The sequence below is a fragment of the Cyprinodon tularosa genome, unplaced genomic scaffold (assembly GCF_016077235.1).
Source record: "Cyprinodon tularosa strain WSP-4 unplaced genomic scaffold, ASM1607723v1 ctg2, whole genome shotgun sequence".
NCBI lineage: Eukaryota > Metazoa > Chordata > Actinopteri > Cyprinodontiformes > Cyprinodontidae > Cyprinodon > Cyprinodon tularosa.
In genome coordinates, this window is record NW_024038733.1 from 3,282,242 (window position 1) to 3,309,881 (window position 27,640).

At 37.3% G+C, this 27,640-nt stretch overlaps 2 protein-coding genes across 2 annotated transcripts; both read right to left on the reverse strand.

The window, feature by feature from the left end:
- Positions 1-208: 208 nt before the first annotated feature.
- On the reverse strand, positions 209-16,953 carry ntd5 (ntl-dependent gene 5). The gene is made up of 8 exons (XM_038284198.1): positions 16,803-16,953; positions 14,883-15,017; positions 13,616-13,807; positions 4,675-4,798; positions 4,166-4,242; positions 2,570-2,752; positions 2,255-2,452; positions 209-667 (listed from the first exon to the last, which is right to left on the reverse strand). The coding sequence occupies exons 1-8, from the start codon at positions 16,867-16,869 to the stop codon at positions 585-587; spliced, it is 1,059 nt and encodes a 352-aa protein (XP_038140126.1). The 5' UTR covers positions 16,870-16,953; the 3' UTR covers positions 209-584.
- Positions 16,954-18,122: 1,169 nt separating this feature from the next.
- On the reverse strand, positions 18,123-26,764 carry dbpb (D site albumin promoter binding protein b). Its single transcript, XM_038284414.1, has 5 exons — positions 26,155-26,764; positions 25,719-26,004; positions 24,787-25,233; positions 21,935-22,194; positions 18,123-20,050 (listed from the first exon to the last, which is right to left on the reverse strand). The coding sequence occupies exons 2-5, from the start codon at positions 25,906-25,908 to the stop codon at positions 19,835-19,837; spliced, it is 1,113 nt and encodes a 370-aa protein (XP_038140342.1). The 5' UTR covers positions 25,909-26,004; positions 26,155-26,764; the 3' UTR covers positions 18,123-19,834.
- Between the last annotated feature and the right edge of the window lie 876 nt (positions 26,765-27,640).

A 27,640-nucleotide genomic window follows, 5' to 3' on the forward strand; every position in this document is an offset into this window, starting at 1 on the left:
ACTTTTTTAAGAGTGATATTCAAGAGTTCTCAGTCCATTTGTTAGCCAGCTACATCCTGTGCAGTGGGTCCCTGCAATGCTAAATTTGTTATCTGAGCAGGACCCTCCAATTTGGAGCTACAAATAAAATCTAATGCTGTGTTTATGCAGTTTATGCAAAGAATAGAAAACATTCTTAGATAGCTTCTTCCATGCTGCAGAGAACAGTTTGTAACAGGTAAAATCACTGAGAAGAGGGTAGATGTTAGCAGAAACTCCCCTCAGGTTCTTTTCAACCTAGAAATACCTCTGCATACATCACAACAAAAGTCGCGAGAGTATGGAGCATCTGAAGGTGCAGCAAGATTTAAGCAAGGTTTGGATGTAATAACAATGCCTTTAGAGTGCAAGAGAAATAGAACACCAGGCCTAAATAAAAGATGATAGTTTAAACTTAACCACAAAAACTCACAAACCTAAGAGATTTTTGCACAAATAAAATCTGAAAGAGCAAAATAAAAGCACATGAATCTGTACTGATTGTCCAGGGGGTGTTATTAAACCGATGCATGTCTCAGTGGGTTGAGATCAGATGTGTTAGGTGGTCACTCTACGTCACCGGGCGCACATGATTCAATCTCCGACACTAGCCGATGTGGGAAGAGTTTATACTGCAACCATGTGGGCTCTGAAACAAAGAAAAAAAAAAGATTGTAAAATCATTTGCCTTTTAGGGTCAGACCATTAGTATCCTTAAATGTAATGTGTCTCACTATGAATCCAGAAGGTTCAGTATAAGAGGTTATAGAACCCAAACAAACAGCTTTATGAAGAAAAGGGACTAAGCAGAGTTAGGTTGCACACCTTCAAATCTACCAAGATATCATCATCTAAATACAGGCCTAGTAAATAGAACCAGAGTAACTCTGGAGGATCTGTAGAGATCACAAGCTCTTTTTAAGTAAAAGTAATGAGAAAAACTCTGCAATCCCTGGCAGGCTGATTTTCTAAATAAAATATCAATACACATGTTTGTTATATAATTACAAATATATTAACATAAGAGGACAAACCAATGGTTCAGTCACTATGGAGGAGTATTAGGCTCACTGGAGAAAGAATAATAAGAAGGAAGTTCTTTTACTGCTCACTCTTATTTACATTTTGAATAAAGTTGAAAAAAGTAAACAAAGTTGCCTATATAAGCAATCTGGAGGGAACACTGGCACAAAAACCTATGTCAGCCCTGCCTTATGTAAATAAGATAGAAACTTTATACTTTCAAATAACCGAAACCTGGACCTACACCTGAGGTATCAAGCATACCAAACCTGTTTGAGAAGAACGCAGCGGTTTGACATCTTGTCTTTCCTTTAATACCTTATTCCATTTAACTCTCACATTAATTATAGTAGTATAGCTATTATTTTAGTTTTATTCTTGGAATCTATTTTGAAGTGATTTTTAGATATGTCAGATTTACTGTGTTATGAAATACAAAAAAAACATCAATTCAAAACTATCCGCCTTTATTTGTTTTGCTCCAATAGATGGTAATATTCCATAAAGTCATTGATCTAGATTAGATCATAGATTTTTTTAGTTTCAAACTACGGCATGATGGATTAAGATAATGCCTCGAAAATGTAATAACCCTCAAAGTACTACTGCGTAACCAGATTATGAAGAGTAGGCTAAGTAGCTTTCTTTCCAGGAATGTTTCTTACATGGGAACGTCATTCTTCTTTTGGACTTAAGTTATTGTTTTTGCTTTTTGTCAATTTAAACAATGCATTGTTTAAATAAATTCACAATAACTCTTATGTATCCATGTAGGGGGGCATAGCAAGGATGGAAGAATAAGCTTTATACATATAATACCAATGCAAATATTTTTACCTGCACACAAAAAGCTATATGAGGAGGGAAAAGCTATAAGTGTACATCATTCTGTATGCACCGTCTCGACACACCATATTAATGCTTAAAAATGGTGGCAGCATCATGCTGTGAGAAGGCTCCTGTTCAGCTACTCATTGTTGATTAATAGATATAAATACAGAGAATCATAGATTCTGCAAAAGATTTTAGATTTAGGACAAAAGTTCATCTTTTTCCAGCAGGATAGAGCTACTAAACACACAACTAGAGCTATAGTAATATACTACATGTTGGTCTATCATATGAAATATATCTGGAATTAGATGTAGCAAAATAAGGAAGTTTAAGGGTTTGATAAGTCCTGTAAATAATTAAAATGGTCTGTTGGGTTTACCAAGGTAGCACTCCGGTGTCTGCAGCTTCCCATCAAAGCAGGTCTGAGCTGCTGTGAAGCTGCACTGCTTCTTGGGATGTTTGCAGTAGAATGTCACGTTTTCCCCGTGGGGAACCATGGCATCCGTGACATCGAATGGCCAACGCTTCACTCCACCAATCACAACACGGCTTCGCTCAGCAGGGATGACACAACGAGCTGTATCATGAAATTATGAAAACGTCATGAATAAACATTTCATCATTTATTTGCAAAATTCTTTATAGGTCCAATTTTTATTCCTGTGAAACCCAAATGGTCTGGGCTTTTCCTCACCTCTGCAGTGTGGTGGAGATGCGCTCCAGCTGCCATTTGACAGACAGGTGATCTTCTGGGGTCCATCCAGCAGGTAGTTCTTCTTGCATAGATAGTGGATGTCAAAGCCAACCTCATATTCGGCCTTCTGGATTGCAACCACGTAGCCCTCTTTCACGTCCTTTGGAGGTTGGCAGAACAGTTCTGCAAGGCAAACAGATTCAATTCAATCAGCTTTTCTTTGCAACACCACTGATTTTAAACATGAATCAGAAGACAATAGTTGTTCTATTGTTATTAAGGTAAAAATATGTTTAATAGAAGACTGATTATTTGAAAATCTTGCATAATAATAAATATAATAATTCTGTATAGGAAAAAAAAGAATGATATTTGACATACTCAGCTCAACAGAAGTACTGATGAGTTATTACAAAATGACATTAATCCGCTGGATTAAGGGATGAAAAACAAATCTGATGCTCTGGTTGAATTACATTCAAATGAACCATATTTACAAATGAGGTGATTGGATTTTATTTTGGGGGGTCAAAGTAAAGAGGTCTTAGTATAAATTTGTGTCATACATCTCAGCCTTTACTTTAAAGATCTAAGTTAAAAGCAATGTCTGCCTATCCTACAAAACCCAAATAAAATACTTAAGTTAGAAGTGTCATGTGAGCATTAACACTCTCACTGTGTATTGCTGCTGAACATACCTTTACTTTAGAGAACAGGTTTACAGACTCCAGCCTTTAAAAGTCTCGATCAAGAGACTATAATCAACATATATTGTAAAATTTTGTACATTCTGTAAATGAAAAAAACAACAAAACAAAACACGTGTTTTTATATTTTGTGGGAAATGAATGGGTTTTCCCCCCCAAGCAAATAATCCCTTTAATCTATGCTTTTACAACAAGCAATGAATGGTGATTATACATAGTTTATTTTGCTAATTGCTTTCCAGTATGAGGTGTGCTTTTTATGAAGATTATTTCTGGACTGAAACATTGTCTTGTTCATAATTACAGAGTTAGGTGTTAAGGACAATAAAGAGTTATTTTAGTAGTGGAACTGAGGGTTTATTCATCTTTCTTTATTAAGGGTTGCTCCAGCCTTAAATCTTCATTTAGTCTGTTGAAGTGCATGTAACTACCTTTCTTTATTTACTATATGATGATAACTTGAATGTAGCTTCCTTCAAATACCCCAATCATTTCAGAGTGTTTCCCTTTTCCTACCTATAAAAGCTATGATAATAAATGTAAACAGTATTCAACTACTGATATATATATATATATTTTTTTACAGAAGTTTTCAAAATACATAATTGAAATTCCCCCCACCCCCATTTGATCAATCCAGAGAGTTTGAGTTTTGACCACAAGAGGGCAGGAGAGGACTTTGAAACATAGCCTTGTGTTTGTGCCTCTTTCTTTTTTTACACTCCACTGAGGATTAAAAAAAATGCAGTTTCCAAACTAACACCTATTATCAGTCTCTCACCTTAGCCATTTACTCACTCACACATGATTCACTAACCTTCAGAAGTGTGTAAAGTCTTGCTGAGAGTGAAGCGGATGTAACACATAAACACACACGCTGCACACTTACTTTTACAGACCGGATGAGGATGCAGCCAGGTCTGGTTCTCCTGGCAGAAATTTTCTCTGCTTCCAACTATTTCTGCCCTGTGGGGTAAGAAAACAGTACACTGAAGAAACCAGATTGGAAGATGACCTATACACTACAACAAGGGGTGCTAGAAAGGTCCTTAAAAGGGGATATCAGTAAAAAACTGTGCAAATGCATCCTTTGCTTCAACCTCTTGTTTAAATTGTGTGAGTGTGATCATGAGTGCAGAAGCTCTGGCTGACACATCCACTCTGGCTCATCTTTTCCTTTGAGATGAGTCAGTGTGTGAAAGGGAAGTCGATACAAGATTTGACTGTAATGACCTAGTTAGCTCAATGGAGACATCATCAGCTGGGAGATCAAAATGAATTCCCTGCCATTCATCGCTCATAACACCAGCCTTCCCCTCCCTCCCTCTCCTTTTTTTCCTTCACACTCCATCTATCACTTCCTCCGCTTCTTTCTCTGTATTTCAGAGCCACACTCACCCAGACAGGCAGCTGTAGCGGATTGAAGTACCCACAGTGGCTTCGCCGTGGATGCTGAAGGTGTGGATCACCTCTTCTGGCAAAGGACAGGTTTGAGCTGGAGTGTTTTCAGGTGGCTCAGACACTGTATTTCAATGGAAAAGCAAGAGGTGTCAAAAAAGGCGAAAGGGTGAATACCAAACAGGACATTTGTTTTAATCTAAGCAAGAGAATTAATAAAATATAAGCACATTTGGGTTTGCACAGCATTATTCATTTAAGGTTTAATGAACCAGGAATAATACTGATCTGTTAGAATACTAAAACAGCGAATGGAAATCCTCAAATAAAGCAACAAACAGGGCAGTTTTTTATAAAAAAAAAAATTTCAATTAGATGATTTTCTGCACTTGATTCTTTATTGGATGAAAGGGAGCCGAGGTTCTAAACTGTGTCACTGTAAATGCTGTAGTTCCAGTCTTACTGAGCTTAAGGTATTTTGCAGAGCAAAATAGCAAGAGAGTCTCACTGCAGACCTGCACTGTCAGGACCCTTTGTTGCAGACCTGCAAAATGGGGTCTCCTGAACTGTCAAAACTGGAAGTTTATTCCTGAAGTTGTATTTGAAGCCTTCGGGAATAGCACGCAGCACATGTTTGCTGCCAGATTACAGTTTATGGCAGTGTTAAACTGAGCAGAGGAACAGTTGAAATGATACAGTAAACAAAAATCCTCATAGGCAGCCAACCTCCATTGTCGTTTAGAAAATGTCTTATAGACCAAATGCCTTTTTCCATCCAATGATCCAAATACAGAGACTTAATTCTATGTAGCACATATGTATTATTTCAGATAGGAGTTTGGTGGGGAGTAAAATTGTGAGCGTTCATAAGTTTCCAGCATAACAACACTTGTTTGTGAAAGTAAGCTACGTAGCTTCACAGGGAGTTTTATCAGCGTTAGCTTTTACTTTAAAAAGGCTTTGAATCAACTTTGCTTTTACTTTTATGTCTTCAAATAAACTTCTGGTTCTTACAGTGCAGGAGACCTAACAGTGCAGATCTGCAGCCAGGATACTGACAGTGCAGTGTAACCAAAAAGACAATCAAGCATCTCCTATTAAATAAATGATGGCGATTATGGTTGTCAACTGACAAAATTTGGTATTAATATTCTGTAATAGCATTGCAGCACTACAAAATTTATGGGGAAATTTAATGGGTGTGGTTTTAGTTATGTCATTGCATAGGGTGCTCCATGTTATTGCTTCAGGAACACTTATATTTTATTTCATTGTTTCTTTTACTTGAGATAATATGTATAAATCTCTACAACAGTGTAGTATCAATAAGCCGTGGCCCATCATGTATTTTTCTGTAAAACTAATATGTAGCATTAAAAAAACATGAATTAAAAACATGTTCTTTATGTTGATAGTGTCTACAGTCAAGCAGAAGTCCATCCTGACACGTCGTTTGCCCTTTTAAACCCGGGCTTTCAGTGACCCACAGAGGGAGAGAGTTTCACCCAATGTCTCGTTCTATTTCAGTAGATATAACCCTTCTTAGGTAATAAACCAGAGTTCAACAAGCAGGTGAACCGCCGCCTCAACCCTCTCCAAGCTATCAGGTTGTATAACTGCTGGCTCTGATCGTTCCTGCAGCTGAGAGCCTCACGCTTGTGCAAATATAAATATCGGAGAGGTGCTTTGCAGAGAGAAGCTGTAGTGACCCGAGCTGTTTTGAACAGGAACACAGCTTTAAAAAGGCAGAGAATGCTCTCGCCTGAGGACTATTTCTGCCTTCTGAAATGGATAAATGTTCAGATAAGAATACAAAGGCACCTATGGGAGATGGAGATATATTTGAGAGCCTGATGCCAGGTTCTGTTTTCACATACCGCCCCTCTCCTGCCTGGTACTGCTGCCTCCTCCACACACAGAATCTGGCACCAAACCGTACAGATACAGGTATATCAGATTCATCTTCGCACAAAAACACATAACAGCGATTCTGAAAGAACCTCGATGAACAAACTGCATCATTCTATTCTGACCAAATGTGTGCAGATCTGCTTAGGGTGGTTTCACTCATGCAAACATGTACACGTCCACATCCACACTATGTAAACTAAACAGCCTGAAGGTGCACGCTTGTCCTTGGCTCCTATTGTGGAGAGAGACCTTATCTGAGGCCTCAGATGGAGAAGGATGAGAGCAGAAAGAGATGAGATGAGAGGAGGAAAGGACAGAGAAGAGGAAGGCCTGAAGCAAAATGAGCAAGAGAGCTTTCTGACTCTCCAGACTGTGATCTGTCGCCCACACACACAAAGACACACAGACAAACAGTGTGACACATCTGCAGCCCGCCCCTCTAACACATCTACATCCTATCTATCCAGAAAAATTACCTTTCTACCTCCTGGTAAACACACACACAAACAGTGCACATGGCGCTCACTCTGACAGGGACGCACTGCCCACCACCTCATAACAGACACAGATCCACTCCACTCACACCGGCACAAAAACACACAACACAAACCCTCGCACACGCTCAGAACCCACCTACCTTCTGCCTGTCTCTTTGAAGCAGAGGTAGAACTAAAGATTTTTATCCTGATATGACCGCTTTGAAGAGGTAAAACACATATTTTGAGAGCGAAAATAAATTTTTTCGGATAGCACGTTTAATGGAGCTGTATGGTAGAGATCGTTAGCAGTGACATGTAAGCCCAAGCAAATATAGGGAGCCCTCTTTTAATGCCGTGTCTTCATAAGACAAGATAAGTACTGATTATTTTAGATTTGTGTTGCCTGCTATACTTTTGAGAGACACATTTAAAGTCAACATTTTATTGTAGTAGCATTATCTCCCTTTGAGAAATTGATAAAAAATCCACTTTTTCGTTTAAGTGGCTTACATTTTGTTCTCTGCAGGAAATGAAATATGCAAATTAAGATAGAAACAGGACAAACTAAAAAAAATAAGAGATCACAGGTTCTCTGTAGGATTTAGGTCTGAGACGAAGGTATGGTAAGGTAAGATTATTTGTATAGCACATTTCAGTACATGGACAATCCAAAATGCTTCACATGATTCAGTGTCTGTGTTGAGTTTATCATTTTGGATCATTATCTTGCTCATTCAAACAATACATTTGATATTTACAACCATTTAAGGAAACAATTTATTATCTATTTGATCCATTGCAAATACCAAATAATATAAACACAATTTCTGATTTTTTTTCCCCCTCCTTTTTTCAAATATAATAATTTCTTCCATTTTGTTGTTAGCTTTTCTATCTCAGCTACTACAAATATATATAATTTAAAGTACACATCACGGGCAAATAGAGTGATCCAACCTGGTCAAATATGTATATAATATATTGGTTTTATGAAATCTATCCTTATATCATATCCAAACAGTCCTGTGCAAATCAGGTGTTGCAATCACATATTTTGATAAACACTCAACCTAAGATGAAATCTTAGATCTGACATTAGTCTGATGAAAAGAAAGATTTCTAACAACAGCCTGTGAGAATTGATCTTTTTGAATTATAAAGCAACTTAACTACTATGCAGAAAAATGTTTATATTTCATAAATTGTTTATTGTCCAGGTAGAACAGACCTGATGGAAACATTACTCCCACTATATCATTCTAAATTGTGCAGTAGTTAGATATATAACATTTTTTAAATGTTTTTTCTGGATTTATGTCCTATGTGTTTGAAGAGGGACATCACATTCATGTGGTGATGTGCAAAAGTTGATCCTCAATTCTAACACGCATTTAACAGCTGAGATATCAATAGAAACATGTTAAATTAATTTGATTATAATTAATAATTGAGAAAACTAAAGGAAAATGTCTGTCCATTATGTTTAATGAGATTTCATGAAATATTAGAAACAAACTTCTTGGTTAATTGAAAAAATAACCAAATCTAAATATTTTAATCTAAAATTGTAGCAGCTAAATTTAATATTAATTTTGCTGACAAAAGTAGAATACAGCTGAAAGGACTCCATACGACTGAATTCGTACTAAAATAGAGAACTTTCATACTACAGTTTGCTCACCAGGCCACATCCTCACAGCTATCACACCAACCAGTATTTCTATTCTTTTTATTCCATTTCTAATCTCTTTCCAAACTGCTCTCTTTGCCCAAAAGCTAAAGAGCATTAACATAGCAGTGGGAGGCTATATTGAAACTCCTAGCCTTCCAGTTAAAAGAAGACGGATAGACACAATGCATCATGGATGGACCACTTAACAGTGCACTTCAGCTGCTATTCCACACATTCATTCGTTGGGAACATGTCACTATTGGTTAGTTTCAAGTCCTACACTGCAAAAACAATCATGAAATAAGTCAACATATATTAAATTATGTGTATTTACCCTTAATTTGAGTAGGTAAATAAGATCATTTGCCAATGCAATTAGTATATTTACTCTTAAAATAAGATAATTAAATAATATGCTCTTGATGTAAGACAATACACTTTTTTTAAGTAAATTGCCTTGCTCCATTTGCAAAATGTCTCACTTACCTCCTCAATTCAAGAAACTTATCTAGATTTCTTTTTTTCCAATGAACATTTTATATTTCAAGTTATTACAAGTTTTAATGAGCTATTCCCAAATTATATATTTTGTTTTCCCTATTTTTACTGCATGATAACTTTTGACTTTATGGGGTCATCAAGTCATATCAAGTAAACGAGCAAAAGTTCCAGTCAATTCACAAGTCATAACTATTGAAGTCTTTTTAAAATCTTAAAGGTATAGTGGAGGATGTTCTTTTTCCGGGTGGATCATCAAAATAAGTGGTCCTCTTAATTGTCAATCATTCTGATAATATGTTTGCATAAGGCCATCCTATGGCTCGTCCCCATTCTCACTTAATGGTGGTGAGTCTGGCATAGTGGAAAAATAGTAAATCTTTTTTTGGAAAGTAAGCTTGTATGAATGAGCCAAACAGCAACTTTTAAACAGAGCGTGCACGAGGAGAAATGGGCTTGTGCTCTCGTGTGCACTTTTTTGAAGAGGGGGGGTCTTTTGAAAAATTTGTGAAAATCCTCCTCTCTACCTTTAAGTTATCTAATCTGTAACTATTCTGAGTCAGGTAAAGTCATCAAGTCGAAGTCTATATCTTTGACCATAATTGTGGTTCCAGTTAAAGTCCCAGAAGAACTAAGCAACTCCAGCTATTTGTGATGATTGGACAAAAAAAAAATTTCCTGGCATGAGTCCAAACGAACTGCGATAAACACAAAGCATGGACTACAAAATGCTTGAGTTGCTCCATTTTTTACAGGAATTCATGGTTCTGTGTTTTTCTTCAACACAGAAAACAGTTTAAGATAAAAGACTCTAAGTGGGAAATTATCCTACTGCAAGAAAATATTCCTTTATTTTTAAATGCTTCTTTATTCTAAACTGTGCGATTATTTATCACTAAATATTTTCCCTAAATATAAACATGAATCAAAGATTTCTAAAACTAATTATATCTAATGCTTAAACCAGTGGCTCTTATGTGACAGCTCAATAAATAATAATTCAGTGCATCACAAAGAGCTGGTGAGCTGCTGTTGTAGACTGAAATGCAAAATGCAGTGTCATATAAAAAGGTTTTTGCAAGGTAGTTTTAAGTTGTACTGTAATTTTAACATTAAATAGTGTTTTTATAATGTAGTGAGTGTTTCTCAGCGTCCTTAAGCAACAAAGCGAAAACCGTTTTATATTTTGTCCACCATAGAACAGCCCACATATTTATATCCTTCCCACACAACAGTTTTACTTTCCAGAATATTTTTTAACACATCCTGATTCTGAAAAGTCAATTTAATGCGTGGAATTTATATGGTGGAATTTTCTCTGAGGCTTATATATTTTTGTGTCCATTTGTCACCACAGTTCATCTGTTTGAGAGAAAAAGAGACAAAAGAACAGTCTACAAATATGTAAAATCTGCACGAGTATATTTTTGTGTCTGTGTTGTGTGACATCCCACCTGCAAACTGGACGAGCAATTCACACATATTCGTAAACATTTTGACATCTCTCAATCAATTTGTACGTGTGAAACTGATTTTTAGCACAACCGCTTTGTGGATGATGCTAAATTGGTGACTTAATTTGTGTTTACTCACAGATTTTTGTCCATTTGCTTCTTTGCTTGGCAGCAAAGGTAAACACATTGAATTTGAACACAGAAAAAAAAACTCATACTCATGTAGAGGCAAGAAGATATGCTATAACACTCAAAGGGTTTCATTTTGAATTAGAAACAGGTGAATTAGAAATATAGAAAGACTATTGCGGGGCTTTCCTAATTTTCAGAACTTAAATATTTAGACGCTTATTTATACATATAAACGAGAAAAAAAAAACATTTTGGCACAGAAAAGCTTTATTGCTTGCACATTTAGAATAAAGCTCACCTGTGTTAATTTAGATTTTAGGTAAATTAAATCCAGACCAAATCGCTTAGTTTGGCTTAGTTAGGCTTATATCAACTTCACATAAAAACAGATATATTCTGATGAAGGCTGCAGGTCACAAAAAGTGGCCTGGAAAAATAATTAACATAGATGTTAAGTTTGTTTTATTTAAACAAACTGTGAAATTCTCACGATTCTGAAAGTTTTTATCAACCCCACGTTTTGAGGTTAATAAACAGAACTAATTCCTTAATTTCTGCGCAACTAGGTGCTCTCAGGAATTTCCATCTACTCTCTGAAGTTTAATCTCTTCATCATTAATTGAGAATAGCATATTTGGATAGATCACCTGTATTAATTTTATACCCTGACCTATTTGGTAACGCTTTCCTTTACAGTACATCAATAACAATGTAATAACATGGTAATAACTGAGCCAGTCACAATATATATTACTTGATAACAAGAAAAACTTTATTTGGTAATTACACCAAAATTAAGGCATACAATTTCATAGTAATTACCTGCATGTAATTATTACAACTGTATGTTACTAAGTAAAAGTGGAGACTTTTGGTGGGTAATTACCATTAGGTTACCACATAATGGTTTCTATTATTGGCCACCACCTGCCAACGGCTTACAAAGTAAATTGTAACTTATGATCAGGTAAATAAAGCATTATAAAACTGAACTCAAGTGACATATAAATAAGAGTTTAGTTAAGAAGATTAGCTTGCCATCTTCTGGGTTTGGTTTTCTGTTATATGCCAAGTAATAAACTGCATTTTACTAGATAACAACACATTAACTTATTGCTGTCGGTGAAATGACTGAGTTACCTGCTAATAACGGTTTGAAATCTAAGAAGTCTGACTTTACCTTGTCTGCCTAAGATTTAGATCACAGCACTTCACAAATTTCTCCAAAGTTTTTATGTTACCTAGTAATATAGTGAACTTGCTATGTTATTACCATGTTTTCACATGGTTATTGATTCACTGTTTAAAAGAAAGTGTTATCACGTTTTTCATCTATGTCCAGGCATTTTATCATTCACTGATTCAACTTCATTAGTTAAAGAAATGCATTATTTCAATTAAATTCTCCCGTTTTATAAGAATAAAAAATTATTGTGTTAATCACTTCACTCTTTCGACTGTGTTTGTGGCTGAAGGTAGGATAACTGCATCTGTATTTACGTTGATTACAGACAGCAGAGCTGTTATGCGTTATGCTAATTGCTCAGAAACAAAAAAAAATGCAGCTGCCTGAGAGCGACTGGTGCAGTAAAAAATGGGAAAGAGAAACCCTAAGTGCCAAAGGCTTTACAAAAAAATTATATATTTTTTTATCAATTCAATTGTTTTTAAAACAAAGGCATCCTTTTAATCATTTTGTATCACCAGAGACCAAACAATCAGAGAGGAAACAAACAGAATGAGATGTAGCAAAGACCAGTATCAAATGTCTCAATCACAAGAATTGATTGATGGATAGTGGAAGCCCACTCTACCTTTCCACCATGTAATGCCTCTACTCATGCTTTATTTTTAACACAGAATACAGACTTATTAAGTTGGTCGTTAAGGAGGTATACCTCCTTAACGACCAACCCTTAACAATCATAGACAGGTTTCAGGTATTACAGGAGACAATCCCCCCCGTTAATGGCAATCCCCCCTTTAACGACCGACCCCTAGAATCATAGACAGGTTCAGATATTACAGGCTAACGATGGAACTAACGACCCATTCATCGGTTACCATTGCATGTTTCCAAGCGATACAAGGCGTGTCTATATAAGACTCAAATTCACTGCGGATCCAGACATTTGAATTGAGAAAGCTTCCTGGAGAGGTGGCGAAACGTCTTCAAATCTTGAAAACCAAGTCCAGTGGATATTTTTTGAATTTTTACGGAATGACTATGACCTGGATGACTGAGAACCTTCATCAGCAATACAGACTTATGGTGCTTTAAATGATGTTCAGAGGGTATCAAACAGATGACTGATAAAATTCCCTTTTATGCAAAGTAGTAGTAGTTTTTGCATTTCAGAGTAAAGCTATAGATTAAATGTTGGAAATGTTTAACTCAAACATCCTGGGATTGATTCAAATTGAGCAAGATTTATCAGGAAAAGGCTTGTTCTTTTATAGGAGGCTTGTGTTTGAACCCACTGACAGCCTGATAAAGACTAGGCCATTTTAAGCTATCAGCAGCAAGATCTTGGGTCTGTGAAAGCTCTGGTTGACATGGTGATGGGGAGAATAGGTCACAGTTGTGCAACACGTCTAAGCCGTCACATTCACAGAGGGGTTTCAGTCCTGTTCATCTCCCTCTGTCTCTCTCTCTCTCCATGTTGTTTAAACACACAATCTCTAATGCTTATTCATTGGCCCTTAAAAAGCTGAACCACATTTCTGAGAAAACTAGTAAAACAAACCTTTTCATTTAAATTTCCAGACATTTAAAAAGAGAACAATAAGCCCACCTGCGCAGATGGGCTCATCTCCGCTCCACTGTCGGTCACCCTGACACCTGCGGACAGTGACATCCAAGCCATCGGGCAATGTGAAGCCTGGCTTACAGCGCACTTCTAGCAGGGCAGAGAAGGAAGGAGTGGGAGAGAGGAGGCGGATTTCCGAGGTTTCACTCAGGGGAAGAGGCCAGGGACAAGTACGACCTTAGGGGGGGAGGATCCAGGAGGGGAGGAGAGAGAAAAAACAAGAGAGCTGGATACAAAGCAATTCTTAGAAATTGTTGGATGGTAACCAAGGAAAACAATTACTGACAAATTACTCTAAAAGAGCATTGATGAGGTTGTGTAACTAAAATGCAAGCAATCAAAGCGCCCTATTTATCTGACACACATACGCATTAAAAAGTTTGTGTTCAGCTTTTGATGGGGGTGGGTTTCATTTCATTTTTCCAGGAGAAAACAAAGCTTGTTTGTTTGCTCAGAAACACATATACAGGGTCTGATATGGGTGTAGGGCTCACCACCCAGGGCGTTATTTCATAAGGGGTGGCAAGAGAAAAGTTGCTCCTAAACAGGATTTGTTTTTTATGTCATCAGTGAGGATTGGATTGAACTTTAAGAAAAGCAAATATGCTCATAATTAGTAACAGAAATATGTTTATAGTGTGGTATTTATATGTATACAGTTATGTTGATGTCAGTTCATGGGTATTAAGTTATTGTTTGATATAAAGCCAACTATTGTGTCCTAACTTTCAATGTTATTTAAGAAATATGTAGTTGAAATATGTATTGATTATATATCTTATATATTATCTTATATATATATAGCTATAGTTTAAAATCTAAAACACTTTCCAAATGGAAGCCATTTCTAATGTTTACACCAAGAAACTGGAAAAATAATTTAGATAGAATTAATTGCACTCTCTTTAAAATGTAGCTTTTATGTAAGGTACTTTCGCTATGTAAAAGACATTAAAAAAAGTGCTATTTTATTATTATTTATATATGTTTTTACTGTGTTATAACGTATTTTTTATTATATTTGGTGAATATTGTAATAAAAAAAACTGTAGTCACATATTTTGAATCAAATTTGTTTTTTTGTTCTTAATAGTTTAAAAAATTGAGATAATATCAAATAAAGGTAATTTGTTGATGCATTTTTTTAGGGGGGGGGGCAAAACAAAAAGCCAGGCCAGGTTTCAACAGCAGTGCAGATGCAGATATCAAGCACATAAAGTTTCCAACTGTGAAACAAAATTAATCAAATTACCTGGAGCCACACAGCTGAGACCACATTGGCCGTCACACAAACACTGCCGCTTGCTGCCGCATTCTGCGTCCGATTTGCAGTTCCGAGAACATGTCCTTGTTCTCTTCTCTCCTCCCTGAAGTCTCACACATGACCCTGTTTTGGTATAAAAACACTCACTCATTTTAGATGAAGACATCTATAAAGAAGGTGGACTAGTAAACGTGTATGCAATGTAAAAATCTTTTGTGAGTTCTGAAAAACTCTAGATAACATCACTAATACTGATCTTAAAACAGTGTCCAAACGACAATATTCGTTCTCTGCACTTTTCCACATTGTGTCAATTTACAACAAGGAATTACATTCTATTTGATTGGGTTTGTATGCCAAAGAATATAACAAAGAAGATAAGAAAGAAAGCCAGAGCAAGTAACTAGTTTCAGAAGTTACCCTGTTATTGAATCATGGTCTGTAAATTTAACATCTGTGTAAAAGATGGCTGTTTGGGATGTTTATCAAAAAGTATTGTTTGAAAAAAAAAATTGAAAGTGAAAATAGCTTTTTCACAACTACTAACCCGCCTGGACACAGACATCCATCCAAACAGTATATAGAACAGGAATGAGAGCATTTGTCAGAAAGTCAGCCAAAAGGCTCACTGTTATTATACTAACTGTTGGAATAGAGAACAATTATTAATATACCCTACAAATCTGTCCTTTACAGAAAAAGGGAATCAGTTAAATTTGCAGTTTGTCACCATAACCTTTAATTTTCCAGAAAGAAGCAAAGTGGTAGAAGCATCATGCTATGGACATGCCTTTCTTTAACAGAGCAAGATTAGCCTGTTAGATTTTATTGGAAGATGGAGGATGCTTCAAACAAACAATAATGGAAGAGAAAACATTAAAAAAAAATCAAAAGACTTGAGGTTTTTCTTAGAGCATGAAAGCCTACTGCAGAAAGAGAATGGAAACGTTTAAAATCAAACCATGATTAGAAAGGCTTAGTCAAAGTCCAGATCCAAACAGCAGTGAGCACTGATACACAGCACATTTACTCTTTATTTACTCTGGCAAAGCTTGATCTATTTTGCAAACAAGGATGGACAAAAATGTCCCTGGATGCTGGTGACATACCCCAAACAATGTGCAGCTGTGATTGCAATGATTGGTGGCTATGCAAAGCAGTGACTCTGGAGGGCTTAAAACGAATGTAATTCAAGCTTTCTCAGGTCCTTTGGAGTTTTTTTCCCACAATTTTATTTGTGGGGAAATTGAAAGCCATCTATTATTTTACTTCGACTTGAGAATGATAAACCGAATTGTTTTGCTCAGTCAATAAAATTCAACTAAAATAGGTTGAAGATGGAGCTTTTTCTGTGGCAGCATTTGGTACAAAAAAAACAAAGAGTACAAATAATTTCAAAGGCGCCATATGTACGGCCATAACCACCTTCTGTGCACATCTTCTACTGACAGCAGTGTGCATGTTAAACATTACAGAACTTTGAAATGTTTAAGAAGTGACTCCAGATATAACAGGATTCAGAGGTACTATGTTACTCCTTCTAAATGCAACGGAAATAACAACAAAAGCTGTATTTAAGCAAAGAAATAAGCACTGGAACAATTTTTAGCTATTATCTACAGTACAGGAGATATAATATTGATATTACTATTATAAATGGAAAAAAATGTTTATAGAATTTATATTCTCTTGATTAAGAGTTCCTGTTTTAATTTTCATTAATAACAGACTCTAAGTCAGTGCATTTCGACCCTAAATAAAGGCTTCTGGAATTTTGATGCTTGATAATCCTCACATCCAGATACAGGAAAGAGCAAGCAACAAATAAAAAGTGTGTAACCATATGGCTCTATTTTACCACAGGTAGTAAAAATTTGAATCATAATTCATCATTGACTTGTGGCTTACCTGAAGACTGAGGGGAAGCTGTGGCAGTCAGAGCCCAGAGGAGAAGCAACAGCAGAGCAGAGTCCATCCTTAGAGCCAGACCTCAGGATGGTATGAGTGAGGGACAAACTCACTCACTCGCTTTTTTTAAAGAAGTCATTTGTGGAGGGGGGGGGGGGGGGGGGGGGGCAAAAGGAGGGGGTTCTGAGAACACATCTGTTTTGTGTTGTGGAAGAAGAGAAATTAGGAAAATTCCACTCTGAGGGACCTTTCACCCATTTCTGTTAAGATTGCAGATAAAACGCCGGTTAGCACGCCTATAAACAGGGTGCTTTAAAAATAAATATATTAATCAGCTACTTTGGGGAAGTCAAATACTTGAACTTTTTTCATATTTTGAAACACTACTTGTGGACTTTAAATCTATGGCACAGTGTAGAAAAAAAGAAACATTACCAAAAGGTGATCAAGCATGTTGAATAAGGCCTGTTCAGATGAGACTAAAATTGTACTTTTTAAACAACATGCAAAACACATGAGAGGAGAAGAACTAAAACATCACCTTGAATTCATTATCCCCACGTGTAGACTTGGTGATGGAAGCATAATGCTGTGTAGATTAGCCACCATAGATGCAATAGTGTGGCTCAGATCCAAGCTCATGTGGTTTTTTTCAAAGGAGCCATTCAGTGCAGACCTACACTCAATTCAGTCTATTAGACGACTTAAAAACATGTTTACATTTTATCTTTGTCTGATCTGATTTATCTGAGGCTATTGTGCAAAAATGAACATGCACATATTTTAGTCTCTAGATATACAGAGCTAGAAGATATAGCTTAGCTTTAATTGCAAAGAAAGTTGGTTCTACAAAGCACACATTAGGTGTTTAAAAAAACAGACTTTATTCCCTCTACTTCAAACTTATGTGCTCTTTAGTTCTGGTCTATTACATATAATCCCATAAAATATGGTTGGATTAGTGGTTTTCTATGTGTAAAAATGTAAAAAAGTTCAATGTAAGTAAATACTTTCACAGGGCACCCACTCAAGGACATTCTCTTAAAAAAAGACAGTGTGAAATAATTCCCTAAACGTCCAGTGGGACATAAATCATGTTTGTCAGTCTGCTAAAATACATTGGAATGCATGCAATGTGAACAAACAAGGAGAAGATCAAAACATCAAAATAGCCCTGAAGCATCCCAAGACATATCACAGTCTGGCTATCACTCTGAACTTTGACCAACCCCCCCGCCTCTATAAACAGCCACATTTATTTCCAGATGGAGCTTAGGTGAAGCATAACCTTGTGAAGAAACAGTCAAAGCAGAAGAGAACAGCAGTGGATGAGAACAATCTTTTATTGGTGTTTTTTGTTGTTGTTTGCTTGTTTTGTTTTGTTTGGAAAAAATTGCAATTACATCCAGAAACAGCCAGCTCAAACTGGCAGGGGATGGGGGCACCATGAACACTATTTATGCAGCAGTCACTACAAGGTTCACCGATCACATCTGTGAGGATATTAGAAACTGGATCCTGTTGGAGAGCAAACAATCACTGAGTGAGATGATCGAGGTCGAAAGGAACCGCCAAGGAGCATTGTAGTCATCTGCATAGTCCTTACACATCATGAGAACAGAAGAAATAAGTCTAAAATAAGTCTGCGTGAACGTCACGTTCAACTCAATGAGCTGAGTTTGTGGGGAGATGATGGCGGTGAAGTCCAGAAAAGAAGTGGTGAGCATTTCTGAAGAACACCCAAGAACATATCTCTAGTTTCAACAGATCATATCTCTCCAAAGAAAGAAAAACATTCAGAAATATAGAATAATAACAATATGAGGGTAGTCATCATAATAATAACAATAACAATAGCTGTAATGGTAACTATCCATCATGGTTATTAAAGGGATTAAAATCACACTTCAGCTAGTCATCCATCCCCCAGGAACATAATAACGCTGAGTACCATGCCCCTGTGTAGGTGTTAATACAGTAAAATGCAGATGGGTAGCTATGGGGGGTGGGGAGCACTAAATAGCAACAAGCTCTGCATCCACCTGGGAAATCTTTGCTTTCTCCCATAAATATGGGAAATTTTTCAATATTCCAACCAATAAAGGGGGGGTTTAGTATCACCATGCCGCTAACTGGTGTTTCCCAGTATGTTACTTTACTATATGGGGAAGTTGACCATGGGTGCAAGAAGTAGAGGCATGGATACATGAATTCAAATAGGATGCAGAGGAGCAGGGCTACTCGGTGCTGGCTAACATCACAAAGCAAGCCTCTTGGAGAGAGAGACAAAAATAAAAAAGGATCTGAATATAACAGGGATTTCAGAAATATGCACCAATCGACAGATTGAAATCATCTGTTAAAAACATAAAAAGTAAAACAAAACCACAAGACCTGGTCAAGACAAGTGCTGAATACACCTTGTGTCTGTCATTCTGTCTCTACTGAGCGTGCCCAGTGACCTTTACGTGACAGGGGGGAAAAAATAAAATAAAGGAAGTGCTCGAGATAAATTCCACAAAATGTCTAACAATACGATAATTTTGGCTCTCTATATTACAAATTATTACATACATCCTGAACCCTGCAGCTGCATCGTGACTAAAGCATCATGAAGGTTGACATCTCCTGACTCATCTAAAATAAAATGATGTTCACCATGGCTTCTCTGCATCTCTGTGTCCAAAACATGTAGAAAATATACAAAATTATTCTCTGCATATGCCCTCCCTCCACATTTTTCCTAAGTATTATAAAAATATACAATTCTCCAATAACAAAACTCTTAAGTCACATCTTTTATATTCAGTTAAATTACTCTCTCTCTCTCCATCAATCACTTTTAAGAGCTCAACAAAACGAGACACCTGAGCTTCAATGAACAACCCTTTTCCATGACTTTTACATTCATCATTTTATTCGTCAATGTCCTTCTCCTCATTATGATTTTAAAATCATTAGATCCGTTTAAAACATCCAGGAAATTCAGAGTCTTAAGCTTAATCTAGCTCCTCTTGTGGATTTTTCCTCCATCACTGGTCACCCAGACGGTTCTCGTATTTACTAAGGATGTTGCGGCACCGGCCCAGTTCTTTCCGAATCTCAGCCACTTCCTGTCGGAGGGCAGCGTTCTCTCGCTCCAGGTAGGCAGCGCGCACTGAGATCTGGTTCTCTTTCAGACGACGGGCGTCCCGCGAACGCTTTGCAGCCTCATTGTTTTTGTACCTCCTGTTCCAGTATTTCTCATCCTAGAAGAGGGACAGAGAGAAGGGACATATGATGAGTTTAGAATCTGATCTTTAATCATTAAACCCAAATAAATTAAGTACGTTTCCTGCATTTCTGACTGATTTGTTCATCTTTAGGTTATTCCACTAGTTTTAATATTAGCTAAAGATAACCTGAGTAAATACCAAATGGGATTTTAGTTCCTATGCAGATTACAATGTTTAATCTGCATAGGAACAACAGTACAATGATCAGTTAAGTGTGATTAAACACATTTAGGCTTTGTCGCACTCTGGCCTGCTCCTTGCTAAAACCGTAGAATCAAGAGCCACTTAAGTAGAGCATTTCTTACAGCTTGAAGTAGGCAAAAATATTTCAAATAATCAAAAAATCCAGGAATAGAAAAAGCATCAATCTAAAATTGCCAAGAAAGCGATATAAACAAGTACAGGAGCCATTATCCACAAACAGAGAAAACTCAGCTAAAAATACCTGGCAAACCAAAATTACTCCAAGATGGAAATGATGGCTCAGGTAAGGCCAGTGTTCAAACTTCAACACTCTGCTTTAGATTTCAGAGGGTTTCTTGTTGCCATGCCAATGATTACATACCAGGCAAACCTTGACAGTATGGTAAGGAACTGGTCAAATCTTAATAATCAGAGGTTCTGAAGCAGGAACATTTATAAAACATGCAGGACTGTGCATAAAAGCTGACGGCCACTGCAATAAGGCAGCATTGTTTGCACCCATACATCGGTACTGTAATATGGCTCCATGGCCGTCAATTACTATGGAGCAGGGTTAGTGTGGCAGAACGGAGAGCAAATAAAGTTTAAAAAGTTTGATATCCAGTTTGATCCATTTTCATTTCTCTATAAGAACTATAGAAAAAGGAAACCTGGGTAAAACTTTCAATATGCTTTTTATAGCCTTTTCCAATGAGCATTATTGATTATTTATAGTGGGAGTAAAAGACTTCACACTGTTTGTCTCAAAGCCCTTTCTGTAAAAAAGAAAAACTGATTTTACGGTTTTAGAACAAATACAAAGTAGTTAAAGATTCCCTTTCAAACTATGTTTAAAAAATCATACCAGCTGTTAGCAAGTTAGTATTTCTAAAACAGCTGGTCCAATATGTATTCTGTAGAGAATATAGTGGTTTAACTGAAACCCCCCAAAAAACAATGAAACTTTTTAGATCTGGTGTGTTCCATATGTGGAAAACTAAAAAAGGATAAAGGAGAGCAAATTTTCCATTCTCTGTCCAGCCTTCCTGTAATCTGCAGAATGTTTTGTTTTCTATCAATCTCTCACAGCCAGAAAAAAACACTAAACATTCGCAAAAAAAAAACAGATTCCTATTAAAAACTATTCGCATAACTAACTTATAGACCATTAAATCTGAGCCCTCCATGCTTTGGAAACAACACACAAGTGTTGCTTTCATTGTGACCTAGTAAGACTTATGAATGTAGTTTTGTAATTCCTTTTTTTAACTACAGATGTATTAAATATGAGCAGATGCTTGTCTTTTTCTGAGTAATCTGTTATCAAGGTCAGCTACATTTGCACCGTTTTACTCATTTATATCACAAGTTCAGTGGCCTTTGCTGTGATTCAGCTTAAAGTGGACCACGACAAAAGTGTTATTCACTTACTAGTCTATCAATCCGACTTTTATTCGTCCAGTAAAACTATGATCTGCCCAAAATGTTAAAGAAATAAATGTGGATTTTGTTTTTTTTTTAAATGTCATTGTTTAAGATAAAAAGGAATTATTTTTATGGGCAATAAAAAAAAAAAAATAACATGACTATTCTCTTTCATTTGGCAAATCTGTAATTAGCAAACACCTGATAAAGTGCAACCAACAGAATCGGAGTTAAATTTTGTGAACTCACCTTCATGTTATCAGGCACCAGGATCTTTCGTGCTTTTTTGATCATAGGCTGTGGTTTCAGCTCTTCCTCACTAAAGGAGTGCCTTCTAGGGTCAAAGTCCTGCTCTCCAGAGGTGCTGGACATGGCCATGTCCGAGTTATCCATATCAAACATTCCAACGGCATCTGGTCCGCTTTCCGTAGGTGTCAGTAGAGGGGGACAGGAGGAGGAACAGGAGGAAGATGGCGATTCACAGGAGTCGTTCATACTCGTCTGACCACCTAGAGATAAGATAGGAAATTTATGTGAGTTTATCATTGTGCCTCAATCCTGAAGAGGTTAAAATGAATTAACTGGATGGAGGTCAGAATCTGACAATTTTGCTCACCGCCTGAATAATAATATTCTTGTCATTACTTTAATATAGATTAAGATTTTTTAAAATGTCTTTAGCAAAATATAGGCATAAAATGTCTGATCAGTGCAACTAAGAATAAATGATGCATAAAAAATAACAATACGGACAGATAAAAAATATGAACTTAGTCCTGGTGGCCACCAGATGGCAGCAGAGAGCTGCTTTACTCAGACTGGCAAACATTCCTGTGACTAGAGGTTTTTTAGATAGTATTCATGAGGAGATAGATAGGGTTTTTCATTACATATTTATAGTTTTAAAAAGGTAATACATAAATAAAAACCAAATAAAACAATAAAAAATGTATTTATATATTACTACTCAGATATAAAGAAACTGAGCATCAGTAAGGTATATATATAATTTAATGTCACTCTTAAATGTGTAAAGTTTTTTAACTTGTTTCTAATGGACATAGTCAAGACAATAACTAACAATTATTAAAGCTAATTTCCAAAGAGATAGGTACAAAATAAAATGTTATATATATAATCCCCCTCTTTCAAAGTCTAGGGACGTCGATGATCAGCCAATAATTAAATATTAAACTGATCTTTTCCACAGATCTTATTTACCCTTGTAAAGGTCTAAAATCAATGATCTAAACTTATTTGAGAGCGTTAATTACCAGAGGAATTATCGTTCAACAGGTACTGATTAGTGCCTTTTAGTTAGATTGATATATTTGAGGGGTTTTGAGATATTATAACAACTGACATTGTCTGTTATTAAAAAGAAAATCTTTATTGATGAAAATTGGAATAGGCATGTCAGGCTTTTCAAAGATCGTGAATCGACGATTGGTCAGAAACCTGCAATCATTACCCTGGGATATACACTTACATGATGCGGGTACATTTCTACACAATGTTCCTACTGTTTCCTCCTAATCTCAATGTTCAAAAATGCCAATGCCTTAAAACCATGATCATGCTGCCCAATCAGAGGGATTACCAACACTAAATCTTTGCATGTTTACTGCAGGAGATCAGGGCCTCTGCTGCCATGCAGGTACAGCCCCAACATCTCAAATCGGTTAGCTCGCCTCCACCACCTGGTTTATGGTTCTGTTGAACTGGAAGTCCTGAATTCTGGGCGGCTCTCAGACTCCATGTGCAAACTGGTTTCGGTGCACGCTACTGCTCACATGTTCTGACAATCAACTTCATGATTGCAATCTTGAGGTGATGAGGTGGAAAACTCATCAAAACTTGTATGACAGCATTCCATTAAAGCCACTTATAAAGCAGACAAGGCTAATCAGTTTATTGCTCCTACATTTGTTTCCTACTTTTCTCTTTATATATGTTTGTTTATAATCTATGTAATGCAATAGAAGTCCAGCAGCAGGGGGAAGGAAAGTCTTCCTGTTGCTCCCCCCCACCACCTCGTCTCTGTGGTGCTCCTCCTCCATCTCTCCCTAGCCCTGCCTCTAGTTCCCTCTCTGCATTACTCCCATCCTCTTCACGTGTACCGACGCGTGCACATGGCCATGGCGTGTGAATCGGGGAGAGATTAAAGACACACCACTGCAAACACTCTGCACACTGCTCTCCCTGTGTCTTTTTTTTTTTTTTTTCTAACTGGGCAGTGTTTTGACCCTGCTTCAAATCAATTATTGGCTGTAAGAGAGAATTTGCTGATTGCACTGTACACAGCTACACATAGATCACATTCCTAGCTACAGAAAAGCCCCTCATCTCCACTGTGAAGTTGACTCATCAAAAAGCACTTGTTTACCATAGTCTTACAGCTTTAAACCCCCAAAAAACAACTTTTAAAGCAAGTTTATGTTTTAATTTGATTTTGGATTTAGAGTCATGTGACTCTATCTTAAGCAATCACTCTAAACCAAGACCACAGAAATATGCTGTGTCACTGATGTTTGTTTAAACTCAAAGAAGAACCTAATAACAGACACCACATAACCTTGGCTGGATATAAAACACCATTAAATAATCAGAAATCTGTATTGTGGGACTTCTTGTCCTTTTTGGCTTGTAAACTATTCAGAGTTTGATTAATTTACCTTCCAAAGTTAATTCTGTAAGACAAAACTAAACAATTTGCCCTTTGTGTCACAACTGAACACCTGTGTCGTCGGAATGGGCGACATGGAATTAAAATGTTATCATATTTCCTGGTTTTTATTGTGGTAAACATAACAGGGACTAAAAAAAGGAATCTGTCACAGTTATTTTAACACCAACCTGGAACAAAACTAAAACAAGCTTTGGTCACCAACTGTCCAACAGCCTACTTTAGGACACCAGCCCCATTACCGCTAAAAATCAGTTAATCAAATCAGTCTTATTTTCAGATATACTGATAGTGAATTATGCCAAATAAAATTCAAACAGAAACGAGTAAAAATTCCAATCACAAGTAGTAAATAATTTTTAGATAACAATAGTTGCAATTATTGCCCATTCCTAAGCACGGTCTAATCACTCACCATGAAGACAGTCGCTTCCTCCTCCTAGACTCTGCGGCTGGGCCACCTCCAGGCCGATGAGAGACGGCGAAGAAGAGGACGATGGTGAGGAGGACGAAGATCCGGGTGGGGACGAGGGCGGTAGGCACTGGGAGCTCTGGTTGGGCACAGCTGACTGAGAGCTCTGGGAAGGGATCTGGGCTGAACTGGAGCTGTTGTTGTTGTGCATGCTGCCCATACCGTTTTCAGTCAGAAACTCCTCCAAGTCCATGTATTGGAGCTGAAAGAGCCCCCCATCCGCAGGCAGGGTGCGATCCCAGAGGAAAGGGCCGAGGAACTGATTGAAGCCTGCTCCGCCATTTCCTCCACCTCCACAGCCATTACTGCTGTTATTGCTGACTGGTCCATTGCCATTCCTCATGGCGCACCCTCCCAAAGAGTCCTCATCAAGATCCAGCCTGTCTTTGTCTATAAGAGAAGCAGAAAATGTTTTAACTGCAGAGAAGCAGGTGGCAATGTTCTTTTTTCTAAATCTCACACGATCAAGAAACACAAACTCCCAGATGGACCAGATGGTAGGTAAACTGTAACATCAAAGCTAACACCAAAAACAGTTTGCTGCATGAACATAAAAGGAAAGCTTCTCAACAAATCTGACAATGACAAAAAAAAAAGAAAAAGAAATGAGTGTATGCATTATATAGTGGAGCTTAAGCTAGTACGCTGTAATCTGTATCCTAACTTGAAACAGCAACAGGGTTTATAATCCAGGAGAGTGCTGAGGGTCACAGAGGAGTCATCCCAGGCATGCGTGCTGGCACATGAGCCTGGGGTGTGAAGCAATGTGAGTGAATAAAGCGCTAAGGATAATACTACCTATTTTTAAAACAATAAAAGTGGGTGGAACTAGCATGCAACTGGTAAGCACCACAAAGATACACAAAGTTTCTCACCTTTTGCCTCACATGGATTCTTCAGCCGGTGGTCTCCCTTCATGGGTTGCTGCAGGAGGGATTTCAAACCGGCCATGGAGTTGACCTGGCTGCCTGTAAGGGAGCCTGCTGGCTGTGTACAACTTCCAAACTGTGGGCTAGCTCCAGCAGGCAGGTCAGGGGTCGGTAGCTGGGAGAGTTGCCTGGACATCCTGGACTGGAGGGGAGAAAGGGGGGGAGGGCTGCACCTGAAGGACTGAGGCAAACTGACCAGAGAGCCTTCCAATAGGACAAGATTGGTGGAGGGCTGTTTGTTTGCATTCAGGAAAGGTGAAAGGTGATGGACAGAGAGAGAAACATTGGTTATTTTGGGTTATTCATGCAAAATAAAATGCCTTTAGTACATACAATCTGTAATATTGTAAATACAGATAAGAAATAAGATTTGAATATTTACCTTGTAGTTGTTGCTATGGAGAGATCCTTATGTTCTTGTATAAAAATTCTCTTCAAAGTACTCCATTGTATTTAATTGTTTTTAAACCTGTAGAATGGATTAAGGTGTTAAAATGAGAAGGAAGGTCAGACCAGATGAGCAGGAATACAGCCTTTAAAAAGCAATAACAACCCCTGGGTGTATGCAAAAATAAAATGTCACAACTGCGACGTGATATCCAGAGTTTGTTTTTTCTTGTTTTTATGTCGCTCTGGACTGCAAAGCAGATTTCCCCTAAAATCCTTCCGACGATAAAGCAAAAAAAAAAAAACTGCGTCGTAAGAAAAGAGTTCGTGTAGAAAAACCAAACCAGAAGCAGCAGCGGTCAAAAGAGTAGCTGTGTGTTGGTCAGATGACAAGTTGTGTTGCTGCTGCTCTCCTCTGCTGTCCGTCAGCTTGGTGGGAGGAGGAGGAGGAGGGAACGTTTAGTCTGTCTGTCTCTTTTTTCTCTCTCTCTCTCATCCGGTTGATAGATGCAGTCACGGGCGCACGGGCTGGGATCTGCGTTGTGGCTGTCCGATAGTCCTCTGCCTCTCGCGCTCAGCTGGAACCGACACGGGCAGTTCACGTGACGTCACGCCTCGCAGAAAGGGCGAGAGGAGGCGTAGCCTGAGATTTGGCGAGTTCACTCATTTATTTATGAGACACACCTACTCTCGTGCTCACCTCGAGGAGAGCAGGCTTTTTTTTATGGCAGGTCGTTTTAGAATATAATCAAAGCGCAGTTTTCTCAGGGTTCCAGGTCAATTCGTCCCGTTTAGACAGCTTTAGAGGAACAAGGTCATAGGTTACTTAATTTTTTGACACCATTTTATACCCATATATACGGAAGAGGATGAGAAAAGTCAGAATTCTGAGAAAAAAAAGTCAGAATTCTGAGATTAAAGCCTTAATTCTGAGATTAAAGTCGGAATTCTAAGATTGAAGTTGAAATTTTTGAATTCTGTAAAGTCAGAATTGTGAGAAACAACTTTTTTTCCCCATATTAAACTGAAAAAAGTCAGAATTCTGAGATTAAAGTCGGAATTCTGAGGAAAAAATTCAGAATTCTGTAAAGTCAGAATTGTGAGAAACAACTTTTTTCCCCATATTAAACTGAAAAAAGTCAGAATTCTGAGATTAAAGTCGGAATTCTGAGGAAAAAATTCAGAATTCTGTAAAGTCAGAATTGTGAGAAACAACTTTTTTCCCATATTAAACTGAAATAAAATTTGAAAATAATTTTTTTAAGTGGCCCTAATCCTCTTCCGTACATATAGGTCAACTTAGCTCCTGTATATCATTTAGTTAATCATCTTTAGTTATATTGGGTTTAATGTCTTATAAATATTTTTCCATAATATATACTTATTTGAAATCTAATAGTCTAGAGCAGGGGCGGAGCTAGACATTCTCATCATCAGGGGCTTAGCCCACAAAATATTTCATTATAATTAAGGTGATTTGT